At 43.8% G+C, this 15,114-nt stretch overlaps 1 protein-coding gene across 2 annotated transcripts in view; it reads right to left on the bottom strand.

Moving 5' to 3' along the window:
• Positions 1-10,272, bottom strand: part of MAPK11 (mitogen-activated protein kinase 11) — a 53,501-nt gene extending 43,229 nt beyond the window's left edge. Inside the window, exon 1 of one of the 2 annotated variants that reach the window (XM_006266207.4) lies at positions 10,102-10,272. In XM_006266207.4, coding sequence (XP_006266269.1) covers positions 10,102-10,214 — 113 coding nt within the window. In that variant the 5' untranslated portion in view covers positions 10,215-10,272. The remainder of the gene's footprint in view (positions 1-10,101) is intronic. The other variant, XM_059725912.1, reaches the window with a different exon arrangement.
• Between the last annotated feature and the right edge of the window lie 4,842 nt (positions 10,273-15,114).

Below are 15,114 nucleotides of genomic sequence, written 5' to 3' on the forward strand. Positions count from 1 at the left end.
TCTAATGTGAGGTCCTAGATAAAAGTGCAGTAGCTGCACTAATACGCAGTAGCAAAGGCAAATTTTTTTTTGCGATGCTTAACGCGCATGATTTTTCCTGTGACATGTTAATGCTCAGTAGAACAGTCCATTGCGCATTAAGGCATCTCGTGTAGACATGCCCACTTATGCTTTCCATCTTGTCCACACATAACAATTAGAATGCTGCCCTTTCGCTACCTTCCCCTTTTTAAACAGCCCCATACATTCAACTCCTCCCATCTCTGTTCTGCTCAGTGTCATTGCCTGCTTCCCACATTTTCAAACAAGCTGCTTTGTGCTTTTTCCCGTTTGGGGAAGCATATTATAAACATCCACAAAATAAATGTGTTATCTTATCCAAAACATAATTTTCCATAATGCCTATAAAAACGGGACAACTGTTAAGCTGATGGTGCACTTTCTTTTATGTTGACCAATATTGTCTTATTGTTTTCTTCCATTCCCCTGTCCAGCTGTCTACATCCATCTACTGTCCAATACATAAATTGTAACATTTTGGGAACAGGGAACATATTTTTATTCTGTGTGTTTTGTACAGCACCTAGGTCAATGGTGTCTATACCTATAGTTTAAGTGCCATTTTAATACAAATGACAAAAATAATAATTCGTAACTTTAATACAAATTTTCCAGCAATCAGAAGCAGGCTGTATTAGTATCAAGATCCATTATAAAATGGGAGGATTGAGTGAATGAGCTCAAGAAAAATTCCACATGAACTCCAAAATGACAGAGCTATGAAAAAATCAGGAAAAGCAGACTCCATTCTGTTCAATTTTTATTTCAGAATTGTACCTCAATTTTTATCTAGAAACATAAAGCCTGTTTCCTGGCAGGAGTCCTTCCATTTTCTCTTTAAAAAAAAAGTATCATAGAAAATAGATGTTAAGACTCCCTTCGTATTATCGTTTACCAGGCTTTGTTTGAAAAACCTGGTCTCCAACCCCTGTAAATAACTATAAAGTTCTGCAAGAAGAATTCACTTCTTTGGCAATCATCTTCAACGAATGCCCTTCTCAGGACCATGGCAGAACTTATCAGAACTAGATCTAGGCAGGAAACATCTTTCACTGTTTGCAACAAAGGCCAATATTTTGGAAATGTTCCCAGTCTTTATGGAAATGAAAGCGACACTTGAGTCATTTTTATGTGAGAGTGAGAGCCTAAAGTGAGATGACTCTATTTCAAGATATCCAACCCTCTGAATTAGGGCACTGCTGGAGATTCAGGTTCAAGTTCTGAGTCTACTTAGTCTATCCTATTTACTGAGATATAAAGCCAGTCTCTCTATGTCTCCTGCTGGAGTTGTTCCACTTTGAATGAGTAATTAAATATTATTGGAGCCAAGAAAGACTATGGCTTGATGGTATCCCCATTTTTCCCACTGACGTATTGGTAGATTTCTTTTTTGCTTTGACCAGAAATTCTATGCTGGTTCAAATATAGCAAACAAATTCAAATGGGTACACCACCCTTTAGACTGTGCAAAGACCCTGAAATCAGTTGGCTCTGTGAGGGTACAAGGATCCATTGATGCAGATTTGATTGTAAAACATTGTTCATTGAGCCCTCATGTATTTGGTGATTTTAAGCTCAGAAGTATTACAGGATTGAAGGGGTGAAACATTAGAATTTAGAGACTATATCGCTACATTTTCAAACAAAATGAGACTAATCCAGGACAGGATTTTAGGAGAGCATGCTAACTTAGGCTGCTGACAAACATGACAAGACAAAACAAAACAAAACAAAACAAAACAAAACAAAACACACTTTACTGGAAGAAGCACCACATTAGTTTAACCCGGCTCCACAGCATCTGTGTAGATCAGGCACTTCCACAGGGAAAGTTGATTCATTCAGCTATTAGATTAAAATGCCCCCAAAAGCCCCACTAAAGCATGTCTGCAAGTTTAACTTTAAGCACATGGTTAAGTCTCATTAATATCAAGGAGCCTTACGCACATGATTATTTTTGTAAATCAGGACCTATTTTATTATAGTCTGTAGAGAATGAAGCAATTACATGTATTGCTTTTTAAAAGTACATAGTCCTTAGTTTGTCTGTATGACATTATTGTACCTAAGTTAAGAGACTGTAATGGTAAAGCTGACAGAAAATGAAAGACTAGCATAGAGAAGGAGCCATCATAAATGACACCTAGGGTCCTTGAGATAACAGGGGGATGCTGTTGTTTGGGGAATATCTTTGCCTGGCTCCAGCAAGTCTTGCAAGGTGTTCTCCTCCCGGACTAAAACCTAGAATCAAAGGATAGCATCTTTTTTTAGTGTATCTCAGGGAAAAAGGCAGAAGATTGGATTATCAGCAGGCAGACAGAGAAACACCCTGGGACAGAGTGCAAAAACATCTCTCTCTTCTAGCCAGAGGTGGGGTCAATGGAGTGGAAGAGAGCTTAACAAAGATAGCCTGGAAAAAGTTAAGTGTAAAGAAGAGGAAATATGTTTCTAGACATTATTGTTTCTACTCTTTTCCCTGCATGCTGTGCAACTCTGAGTGAATACATACTGCTTTGTTTTGAAAAAACAATTTCTGAGTTAATCAGCTGCTGTTACCAGCTCCTAGAGGGACAGACTTACAGGTGCCAAACACAGTTGGGTCTCTTAGGTTAGTACTTGGGAAATAAAGGGAGACACCCCAGGGGTTCATACAAAGTGTGGTATAATCACATGGCTCCACCCTGGAAAGAGATCAAGACAGGCAGGCCACTCACCCAAGGGCTGTACTTGAAGAAGACAAAAGAAGATGTAAAATGCAGCACATCCTGTAACTATGGCATAATCCCTTTTTTCTTCCTGACCTAAAGCTGACGCAAGATGGCAACACAGAAGAAAATTATCACATCATACACTTCGAAGTGATTTCCTTCCAATCAACATGGGCAGATACTAAGAAATTCACTGCAAAAACTTCAGTAGGTTGCAACCACTAAGTTAATGAAAGAAATATACATAAAACAAAAATGACTTTAAAACTCACAAGCAGTGGGAGTGAATTCCTAGTTCTACTGATGTCAGAGAATGTAAGATTTCTGCTGAGATGTTTAATGCATTAATGCATTTCTTCAAAAAAGGGTTCTGTATTGCCGATGCTAAAATGCATATTAGTGTGGCAGTTTCTCTAATAAACCATTTTTTTATTATGACAGAAGTAATTGTTATAAAAGTTGCATAACACTTTCCATGCTAATCTGTTGTTACCAGTCGCGTACAATTTCCTGAAGCCTTCTCTTCTTGCCTGGTATGTTTATCTTGCTCTACAACAAAAGCTGAATGTTTCCAGGGAGCAATTCTGAGCTAAAACATTCTGCACTAAAACTAAACATTAATTTTTAACTGCCAACGAATAAAACTTTTACATTATAACTTCTTTTCACAACTTTAAAAAAAAACAACTCCAAGATAAATCACTTGGCATGGAAAACTGACATTTGGTACAACATGGGCAGCTTTCTGCAAGGAAAACAGGCTTTTGAATATTCCAGTATAACTTGTTTTTTATTTGAATAAGTTATGACTCTTTGAAAATCATGGGCTATACATACTGCCATTATTTTCACAGGGCTTGGGGTTTTAAGCTTAAAGGATCTGATTCTTCACCCACCAAAGTAAATGAATGAACGTCTACTGGGTCAAATCTAAGCATGCAGGTAAGGAAGTCTGTGCAATGTATCTGCAGAGTTAGCTTACTTGAGTAGCAAAGAATGTACTGCAAGGGCCCAGTGCCTGAGGGAAGGACTTCACCAGAGCTCTCTGGAATGATATTTGGCAGGCTTGCTGCAATGCTTTCCCTGATCTTCAAGAATGAACCCCTAAACTGCCTGCCTGTAGAATGAGTAGATTAGCAGAACTTTGGGTCAGAAATGGTCAATATCAGTGGTTCTCAACCAGCGTGCTATGGCACCCAGGGCTGCCACAAGACTTTCAGGGGTGCTACAGCAGCTAGCTGGAACTGCCTCCCATGGCTCACGCACAGTCACATTGGGAAGGACTGCACTAGGCTTACCTGACAAGCATAAAGCGTGCGTTCCTTCCGCAGCCCTTCCTGGTCTGACTCTGCATGGCACTTTCTGGTAACAGAGGCATATGGAGCAGGTAAAACTGGCCCCCACACCTTTGTTTCCTGAAGGACCATGGTGAGGGCCAGACTGGGAAGGGCTGCCACAAGAATGGGTGTTCCTCACTACTTCAGGCTGATCAGAATAACCTAATGCAGGCAGCAGCACACACTCCTGCCACCACCCTTATTGACATGGCTGCGCAAAAAAGCATGAGATAGTTCAACGTGGCTGAGAAAGTGGCAGTGGCACCCTGATTGAGAACCACTAAGGTAAGCTGAGGCAACATAACAGTCACTCTCAGCTTGGGTGCAACCAAATTAAAAAAAGTTAAGGAGGACTGCCATGACTCGAAAAAGTTTGAGAACAAGTGGTCTATACATTCCATCTGGTACTAAAGCATACAGTTTGCATTCACATAAAGAAAACAGACTCCAAATAATCATGTCTGATCAGGTTTTTGACTTACAAGAACACTGGAGGATAGGGCTAGGATTCAGAGATATCTCAACAAATTGGAGAACTGGATCAAAAGAAATCTCATGAAGTTCAAGAAGTGAGTGCAAAATCATGCACTTAGGACAGAATAATCCCATGCACTGGTACAGGCTGGGGGCCGACTGGCTGGGCAGCAGCTCTGCAGAAAAGGATCTGGGGGTTACAGTGGACAATAAACTGAACGTGAGCCAACAGTGTGACCTTGTTGTGAAGAAGGCTAATGGAATACTGGGCTGCATCGGTAGGAGTGTTGCCAACAGATTGAGGGAAGTGATTCTTCCCCTCTACTTGGCACTGGTGAGGCCACAAGCCTGGAGTAGTGTGTCCAGTCCTGGCCCCCCCCCCCCACTACAGAAAGGATATGGATAAATTGGAGAGAATCCAGTAGAGAGCAACAAAAATGGCTAAGGAGCCAGGAAGCATGACTTAAGGAACAGGCTGAGGAACTTGACTTATTTACTCTAGAGAGTGGACGACTTAGGGAGGATTTAATTGCTGACTGTAATTTCAGCGTGTGAAAAATACGGCCCGAAGGCTGGATCTGGCCCAACAAATAATTCTATTGGACTTGCGGCTGCTCCTCTGAAGGTGAATTGTTCTGGCCTGCACCACCCTGGTTTTCGGTGCCACTCACCCTCCTCTCTTCCCCATGCCAGCTGGCTGCAGCAGCAGCAGCCACTCCCCTCCCTGGCTGGCCTGCCCTCAGCATATGCTGAGCCCCTAGGACATGCTCCAAGGCAGGGGGTGCTGAGCAAGGCTGTCTGCATACTACTCCTGTTTGTAGATGAGACAGCCTGGCACCCAGCGAGTCAAAGTTTAGGTTAGGTTCTCCCCACTGGCGGTGGAGTGGGTGCAGGAGGAAGAGGGCCAAAAGCCACAGATAATCCAGGGCCTGCTGGGATGGGGCGTGGTAGAGGCACAGGCACTGATAATGTGGTGCTGTGCTGTATTGCTGCATGGTACTTTAGGTTGAGCCACACGGACGCAGTTTGAACAGCTGGTGCAGCTGCTGCTCAACTCCAAGTCCCTGGCACGTGGCCAGATTGGGATCTGCACCCATAGTCTGAAGTGGCAAGTAGGAATACAGTGTGGCACTGGCCTGGCTGGGCCCAGATAACCCATGGCTCCCAGTCCTCTTCTCCCTGCACTCCTCTGTCCCAAGTCCCTGGCATGCGGCTAGGCCAGTGCTGCGCTATGTTCCTATGCATCGCCTTGGGCCATGTGGGTGCAGATGCTGCAGCTCCTGCCCAACCCAGCCATGTTCCAGACTTGGAGTGGGGGAGGGGATGCATGAAGAAGGGGTCTGGGAGCCACGGGTCATCTGGGACCAGCTGGGCCAGTGCCACACTCTGTTTCCCTGTTCTCCCTGCACCCTCTCCCCTGCCCTGAGTCCCTACCACACAGCCAGGTTGATGGGAGTTGCACTCATGTGGCCTAAGGTGGCACACAGGAACACAGCAAGGCACTGGCCTGGCTGCATGCTGGATACTCTGGGCAGGGGAAAGGGTGCAGGGAGAAGCGGGGAATGAAGCTTCGGTTCTCCTAACCTTTATTCTCTCTGCCCTTAGATCAGGGGCGGGCAATTTTTTGGCGGGCGGGGGGGAGGGGGTGGTTGGTGACTTGAGGGTTGTTGACCTGGACCTAGGCCCACGACAGCTCACCAAAACTCCTTAAGTGGCCCTCCAGCTCAAATAATTGCCCACCCCTGAGAAAGACTGTTCTCAGTGATGGTAGATGACAGAACAATGAGTGCAATGGTCTCAAGTTGCGGAAAGGGAAGTTTAAGTTAGAAACTTAAAGGTTTCTTCCAACCCTAATTTTCTATGATTCTATGAAAAAAGTTTGAATCTCCCTTTATTTCTGTCTAAAGAAAGTACATGGATTTCTACTAAGTTTAACCAACATACACAAACCACTCCAAGATTGTAATCTTCTCTTACTGAATCTTAACTAATTGGTTGCATCTAGATTCTGGGCCAAAACATGTTCACATAACACAAATTGTTCTATTGATTTTAGTTGACCTACCGGCATGAAAAGGGCAAGCAGGAATTGGTCTAAGTGTAAATACTTAGATTACAACTTTTGTTACACAAATTCCTATTTATAATTGTATAAGATTGTTATATATGCCTGGGAAGTTATGTTCAAATGGAAGGAGAAGCACTACGACAGAACTTCCCTGAATTAGAAAGTCAGGGGGCATTTCACTATTGTTAAGAAATGTTTGATTCTATTAAAAATCAAAATCTGATACTCCTCAAAGCCAAATGTTTGGACATCAGGACTATGGCTTCAATTCAGAACAGCACTTAAGAATTTGCTTAATTCCAATGATTTCAGTAAGACTTAAATATGCTTTAAGTACTTGGCTGAAGAAACACGTAATTACTCAGGGAAGAACTGTAATACATTAGTCAGGGGATTGACCATTTTTCCTGGCTGAATAAGACAGATACACAAGTTATCAACTGGTTTCCAGTATGTGGAAAAGATTCAAAGTATCAGTGGATACTAAAACTGTTGTACAGGCAGTCCTTGGACTTACGACACAATTGGTTCCTGAAAACCACGTCTTAAGTCAAAATATTGCAACTCAGAACCAATTTTCTCATAAGAAAATGTTATAAATGGGGGATTGGTTCCTGAACCAAGGCCCGATACCCTATTTTCACCAAAAATACCCCAGAATTTTGTACTTAATCAATTATAGATGAGTAATATTGCTATATTAATGTATTTATATTGACAATAGCAATCATATCAATTTGGAAGGACTTCTTTGAGGTAACTTTGCTGGACTTTCTGAAGGGCTCTTGGTTGGACTTTTTGAAGGGTTCTTGGCTGGAGTCTTCTCAGGAGTCTTGGCTGTAGGTTTTTCTGGAGTCTCATCTGCTTTCTGAAAGAAAGTGTCCGAGGAAGTTTGGACAGATGTTCTCCAGGAAGATGGGTGACACAGTGATCTTGTTTGCTGGAGTGGCATCACATCAGATCAAGCGTTGTAAAGTCAAAACTGATGTCAGAAAGTTGAAACTGGGTGTCAATTTATAAACGTTGTAAGTTGAAACGTAAGTTGAGGTCTGCCTGTACAATCTTTTTCTTTTGATGGGACATATTAAGAGCCCCAGACTCAAACAAACCAGTTTCTACTATAGGTAAGAGTTTACCAAAGTTAGGGGGTTAAATTTGACCCAAATTTACGTTCCAGTAGTTAGCCACCTTTCCTAGTCTGGAAGCATATTCCCGATATTCTGGGTCTTAATTTCTGGGCTTTCTCATTGATCAATTAGTAGAAATTCCTGAGCATCAAAGAGGAAAAAAGTAAGTGGAGTAAACTGTAATCCTATTGCAGTTGAAAACAGACCAGCTGTGCGGCAAGTGAAGTACCATATATTTCCACTTCCTTTTTTATTGTTGGAGAATCTTGGGTATTACACTACAGATTCAGTGGAATAGGTTTGTCTTAGAAGTAGCTGAGCATAAGAAAAAGACAAAAATCAGAAAACTGTGGTGTGTGTTTTATACTCTAAATCCAATAAATCACTTGAGACCTATTGGGGTAAAAAGTTCTGTTTCAAACTGGCAGTTCTTAATTTAGGACAAGCTGATACCAGTCATAGTAGCATGTTCTTCACTGGATTGCCTCTTTAGTTGCAAGGAAAGATGTTGATGTTCACACATTTGTTTACAGGGAAATGACAAACCTAAAATTTAGTTAACATAAATTTCGAGGAACTGCACAAGTCTGAGCCTGCCTCCAAATCAAGGTACAGCTTTTAATATCTTCCTGCTTTAAAAATGTTTCTCTCTTCCCTTCGGCTAAATGAAAGATTCCAAAAAAATAATATCAGTTAAAAAGAATAACATACAGCATGCTCTAGGGAACTGACTGTACAGGGGCAAGAGTGAAACTTATTATTTAAAAGGTTTTGTCAATTGCACATAAATCAATCAAGAAAATAGTTATTTTTAGTGTCTTTGATGATAACCATATTTTGAAAATGTAAATAAACATATTTTGAAAATAAATCAGTGGATATCATCCAGAAAAGACAAATATTTTCCAAATGACAATGGCCATTTAAAAATTAACATACTTTCTGAAAACAATTCCAGGCTTCTTATAAATACAGAAAAGGGTGAATCAGATGGGAAAGTATCTTGATCCTTTAGGACAGGAAGCACAAATGAATAACGTGTATGTGATAGGTAAGCAACCAATTAATAAGAATAGAAGCATTTAAGAGAAAGCAGAGGCCATAAATCCTCGCATGACAAACAATCTGCAGTCTTCCCTGGCCTGGAAACCCAGCGACAACAGCAAGCAAAATCCTATTCTCTTCCATACCACTGTAGATCCAGAACGACTTGACTGATTTATGCTGGCATAACTGAACCGACTCTGACCCCTTGAACTTCTTCATTTGTCCTACTGCTCATCTCAAATGATGTTTGCTTCCAATTCATCCTGATTCTTTCAGCTCCTATCTTGTGATCATGATCATTAATCTCTTTGCCAGGCACTACATCTCTCTCATAAACACGTAGTTTAGAGAGGGCGTTCTTATAACCACAAATATGGATCAAGTGAGCTGTAGGCATGAAAATCCCGTTCAACCTAACCCTAGAGCCAGCATGACACAGGGCAACCACTTTTCTCCCAATAGGAATAAGCAGCACTTTGATATTCATGCCAAAAATCCCCCAACACTTCCTTCCCCCGTTCAAAAGGTAGGCAGGCAGGCTTGATTTCCGATTCCCAGGGACAATGACTGCGCAGATCCCTGTCAGTGTTGCAATGTGCAGTGAGCTAGACGTGGTCAGAAAATGAACGCCTCCTTGATGGACGCAAGCAAACCTCCGCCTTGTTTCCCTACATCTGCAAACAGGTTTCACACGAAGTCTTTGGAGGTGAAGGCTTCACAGGTCACAGGGCAACGCCAGGTAGCGAAAAGATACCGAGGGGCGGGGGCAAAGACGGGTCCCGCGATCTGCCCACCCAAAGTTTTGTCCCAGGGAGGAAACGTGAAGTTGCCCGAGAGGCCGGGCAGGCGGGTCCTCCCTCCCTCCCTCGCCCGCCCCCCGCCCACGGCAGCAGGGGCAGAGCAGGGCCAGGTCCCGTGCCTGCCTGCGGCTCGGGGATGAGGAAGGTCTTCCTTCCGTGCGGGCTGCGGGAAGCCTCTCCGCAGCAGCCAGCCGGCCCGGCCCGGCCCGGCCCGGCCCGGGTTCCCCTAGCAACGCCGGAGGAATGCCAGGGCTCGCCGCTATTGTGGGGCCGCCTCCTCCCGGCCCGGCGGGGGCTGGGGAAGCCGCCCTCCGCAAACCCGCTCTGCCCACGGCCGCCTGCAGCATCCCCCGCGGGCCGGGGCCGGGGCCCGATGTGCGCCGCGGGGCTCCGGCTCCCGGCTCAGCACAGCCCGCCGCCCACCCCGGGGACCCGCCCGGCTCCTCGGCGCATTGTTTGCTCCCGCCGGGCTGCACGCACCACACGGAGCCGTAGGCACCGGAGCCGACGGGGGTCAGGTTCTGGTAGCGCTGGGGCACCTCCCACACCGTCTTGTTCAGCTCCTGCTTGTAGAAGCCGCCGCGCTCGGACATCTTCCGGAGCCGCCCGCGGCCGCGGCTCAGCGCGGGACCTGCAGCTGGAAGGAGGCGGGAGCAGGGGAGGGGACAGGGGAGGAGAGACGGGAGGCGGGGGGAGCGGGCATGCACCGGGGAGCCGGCCTGCCCCCGCCTGCCACAGCCACAGCCACCTGCACCCTCGGCTTGTAAGGGGAGGGTGTGCCCGGCCGGATCCCTGTCGTGGCAGCGCAGCCCTGGCTCCTTCCCCGCTGTCTGCCCCAGGCACAAGTGCCAAGCAAAATGCCACACTGTGCCCGGGCCGGGGTTGCCTACCCCTGAGCGAGAGCGTGCCAAGCTGAGCCAGTGCACCCCTTACCCCCGCCACGAGACGCCATGGCCTGCAGGGGGGAGCAGCCAGCACAGCCCTGGGCATGCATCAGGGCGCACTTACTCGCTCTCACGCACGTCTCAGCGCATTCGTCCCAGCCCCGTGGATCCATCATCCTGCCCTGAGGGCCCTGCTGTCACCGCTAGTGATTTTCCTTTTTCTGTCACCTGCCACCACTGAGAACAGTCTAGCTCCATCCTCTTTGTAACCACCCTTCAGGTAGTTGAAGGCTGCTATTAAATCCTCCCTCAGTCTTCTCTTCTCCAGACTAAATAAACCCAGTTCCTGTAGTCTCGCCTCATTAAGTCATGTGCAGCAGCCCCTAACCATTTTTGTTGCTGGTCTCTCCAATTTGTCCACGCCCTTTTTGTAGTGGGGCGGCCCACTACAAAACTGAACACAGGACTCCAGCTGTGGCCTCACCAATGTTGAACAGAGGAGAAAATATACTATCATCAGTCAAAAATATATTTCAATTTCTTCTGTGTAAATCCTCCATTTCCCTGATCATTTTTGTTGCTCTGCTCTGGATTCTATCCAGTTTGACAATACCGCGGCCAGTCCTCTGCAGTGTGCCTCGGGGAGCAGGTAGAACAGGATAAGTGCTAGTGAGATCAGCCTGCCATGAACTAGGAATACAGTATAGCTCTGCAGAAGCCGCCAGAAATGGAAGCTACCCCTTGGTGGGTCCCCATAACCACTCCCCTGCCTTTTGTAACAGAGGATTTACTGTGTTTATTTATTTGATGTATAGGGCTGCAGGAAACAAATGTTGCCATTTTTTTTTACATATTTGTTTGAAAGACTTCAACCTAAAAAAAGAAACAACAGATCTCTTAACTCATCCCTTTGAGGACATCTAGTTGAGCTTTGTTAAGAGGACAGTCCACAGTTAACTCCAGGGTACTGTTCTCCTGTGCACCTCCTGGTGCTAAGATGCTAACAGCAGGTGCAGCCACAGGGATGTGTGTGTGCTGGTCTCAGGCCCTCCTTCCCTACTTCTCATGATGCCTGACATCCCCTCTACCCCCCCAAAGCTGGCTCGCAGTCCCACACTGCTATCTCCTGCCTGCAAACTCCCGTTCTCATGCAGCACCTCCAAGTCTCTTCCCAGCCTCAGCCCCTCCAGCAGTGCTTCTGTTTCCTGTGCTGGAGGGATAATAGAGCCCTCTACTGGCAGGATATTGAACTGGTAAATGATACGAATAACCAGTATTGACCCAACTGGTGCAGTACAGTATGGCATCTTATTTTCCTCAGCACTACCTTTTTGTGTTTCTAAGCTAAATTCCCAGTGCAGTCACAGCAAAACCAATAGAGAGAAGAGCTATCACTTTTCCAATCTGTGATGTGATGCTTCCAAGTATGCAGAGCAGCATCTTTCATATCAGCAAATTGCAAACACATCTCATTCACAGACTTCCATCCAGTTAAACCTCTTGCAGCAGTATTGCATGACAAGTTTCTTCCTTTCATGGAATATTAGCTTGTTTTTCAGCAGGCATAGTAGTTTATATTTTTCTAAGCTGCATCTATCCTGGTTATTTTCTAACCTTGTTTCTAATTCAAGTCCCCTTTATATTAATTTTGCAGTCTTGCTCATATTTGCAGTCACTTTCACTTTACTGTCTTCAGTGAATGTCTAGCTTTTTATTTATACTGCCATCAGCATTGTGGTACTGCACCCAACTACCTATTTTCATTACTAAACTGCTTATATAATGTCACGTCCCAGATAATTAATAAAAATGTTTAAAGATCAGACCTAAAACAATTCCTTTTATACCCCAGTAAACACCTCCCTCGGGTTAATTATGCTGACATTTCTATCCAACAATTCACATTAGTTTTACAAGTAAGATTTAATGGAATGTTTGCTTCTAAAACTCAAATATATTAGATTTGAAGGAATCCAGAGACAATCCCCACCAAAAAAAGAGTATATGGAAAATCCAGAGACCCTAATGGCCAGCAAATTCAGACTGCTTCAAACCCAAAGGGAGAGCAAGTTTCCAAACTGAAGTGTCCTGACACCAAAAACCCTGCAAACAGTTCTCCCTTTTGTACTGAAGGAAGTCTAGCCCAAGCGCTTGTGTTGCCCTTAGCTGTGCAGGTATGGCAAAGAGAAAGAGGTAGGCAGGCGTCTCTTTCTCAAACTGTTTCTTTGTCTGGCTATTACGTGGGCATGGAACATCTTCCATACTCTCATCTGGAAAGAGAGTAGCACCCTAAGGGGGATGGGGATGAGACAGCGTAATTAGTTTACCCCTCCTGGCTTAGCTGCTATGTGGGATTAGAAGCTGCACCCCACACATGCAGTAGTGGTGCTTGTGCAGTGTCTGGGAGGCACAATGTCTGCTCAGGAGTAATACGTGTAGGTATAGTTGAGCACCATCTACTACCTCCAATACTATTCTGGTTAGGCCATATTTCAGTACAGAAAAGGGATTGCTGTTTCAGTCATCATTATTATTAAGTTCTCCTCATTCATCTTTTGTTTCTCTTTTGCTCTCGTATATTGGTAAAAGCCTTTCCATCATTTCTTCTCTCTCTCTCAAGCTTTTGTTTTGGCTTTCAATTTAGAAATCATTATTTTAAAATTTAATGCATTGTAAACATTGCAACATTTGCATTAATAATACACATCCATACTCAAAGGGAGGAAAGAATGTTGCTTGAATACTAAAAGTGTCAGCTCCTGGCTAGAAATGGACTAGTGGAAATCAGTCTGGCTACTCAGGCCTGGGTGTCAGCAGAAAGACTGAACATGTTAACATTTATACAGTGCTTTGAGATACTAGAATGGAATAGCTCTAATAACAAAGTACTACTGTTATGTTATGGTATTGTTAAGAACAACATTTTGGCAGTAAGTTCTGGCTATGTACTTATTTCCAGATGCTTTCCAATTTCTGAAACCATATATATGCCTGTAATTTTAAAGTAGAAAAGTTGCTACTCTATACCAGCTTTCAGCAACTTTTTTTTTGGAAGAGTGCCTAAAATACCCACAACCTTGACTTTTAGTGTGCCAGGGGTGGACAGTGGGGAAGCTGCAAGGGGCCCGATCCTTGTTGTGGCAGCATAGCACTGGCCCCTTCCCTGCTGCCTGCCCCGAGGCGCACATGCCAAGCAAAATGCCTTTGTGTGGCATTCTCTAGCATGCGTGCCAGGGGTTGCCTACCCCTACACTATACAATAATAGAAAAGGCAATATGTGGCTAGCAGGGCAGAATTATTGATGCAAAAAAGAGCATACCTTGGAATTTCTTGCCAATAGATGCCTAGTCATTACATTTTCTTTATGTAAGAGTTTGTATGTGCTTGTGTGTTTTGAAACAGACTGTATATATTCGTTAATAAATTTCAAAATATTTGTTCGTATGACCTCAGGGTGATATTGCTAGATACTTATTATTTCTGATTTTAACAATATATTAACCTTCCCATTTCTGCCAAGTGCCTATCTGGTAACCTTATGTACTGTCCAAGGTCCATTCAGATGCACTGCTCCCATCTGAAAACATGTGTCCTTATTATAAATTAGACCTTTATGCAGGATACAAGAGAAACTCTATTTTTAATATTGTGAAAGCCCTAATAAATCTAGATTAGGTGCATTTTTAAAAATTAGCCATTTACCACTCCTTTTGAACTGAAGTTTTCTGACTGAAGGCACAAGTTTCACATTGAAAATTCACTGAGAAATCATGTTACTGAATGAGGACTTTAAAAATATAGATTAAAGGAGAATAGGGCCTAAGATTAGACATCCTTCATTCTTACCAAGAAGAAAACTATTCCAGTGCTTAGGGTTGTGACCTGCAACTTGGGAGATTAATAGTTTCAATTTCCCCTTTCAATTAAGCCTTCCTGTGTGACCTTGGGCAAGTCATGTGATCTTTTGTACCTCACTTCCTCATCTATAAAGTAAGAACCATTGAATCTCCCTACCTTCAGTTAGCTGGTGCTATGTGAATAAACACATTCAAGACTGGTATAATATGCTTAGAAGCTATAGGAATGAGTACCTTGTAAGTAAGTACCTAAGATGTGTGTTGGCAGGCATCTGTAACAAGATGCCTGGCACATCCCTCTTTCAGTCTGCTCCCACCGTAAGTTACGAACATTTTCAAGAATCTTCTTCTCGGAATCTAATGCTGAAAAATATCTTTAGAGAAAACAGTGAAGGACTAAAACTAGAATCCCAAATATGATTTGGGGTTTAGGATTCAAAGATAGCTTGAGCATGTTAGTTCAAGCACATGCTTTCTTATAGCACTGACTTCAGAGGTTTAATGACAACAGGGCCACAAATATTTCAGTAATCTGAAGTTATGTAATCAAATAAAATATCCTCTTCAGTCATATCAATAAGGGCTTCTCAGCATATGAATGTTCATAACAGGGTTGGAATGAGCAAAATAGAAACAGACTTAAACGTGAGATAATTCCATAGAAAAGCCAGCCAAGAATAACACCACTGAGTTACCGCTTTTTACTCTGCATTTGTCACATACAATATTGCAGTGTTGCTTCCTAACATCA

The sequence above is a fragment of the Alligator mississippiensis genome, chromosome 4 (assembly GCF_030867095.1).
Source record: "Alligator mississippiensis isolate rAllMis1 chromosome 4, rAllMis1, whole genome shotgun sequence".
Classification (NCBI taxonomy): domain Eukaryota; kingdom Metazoa; phylum Chordata; order Crocodylia; family Alligatoridae; genus Alligator; species Alligator mississippiensis.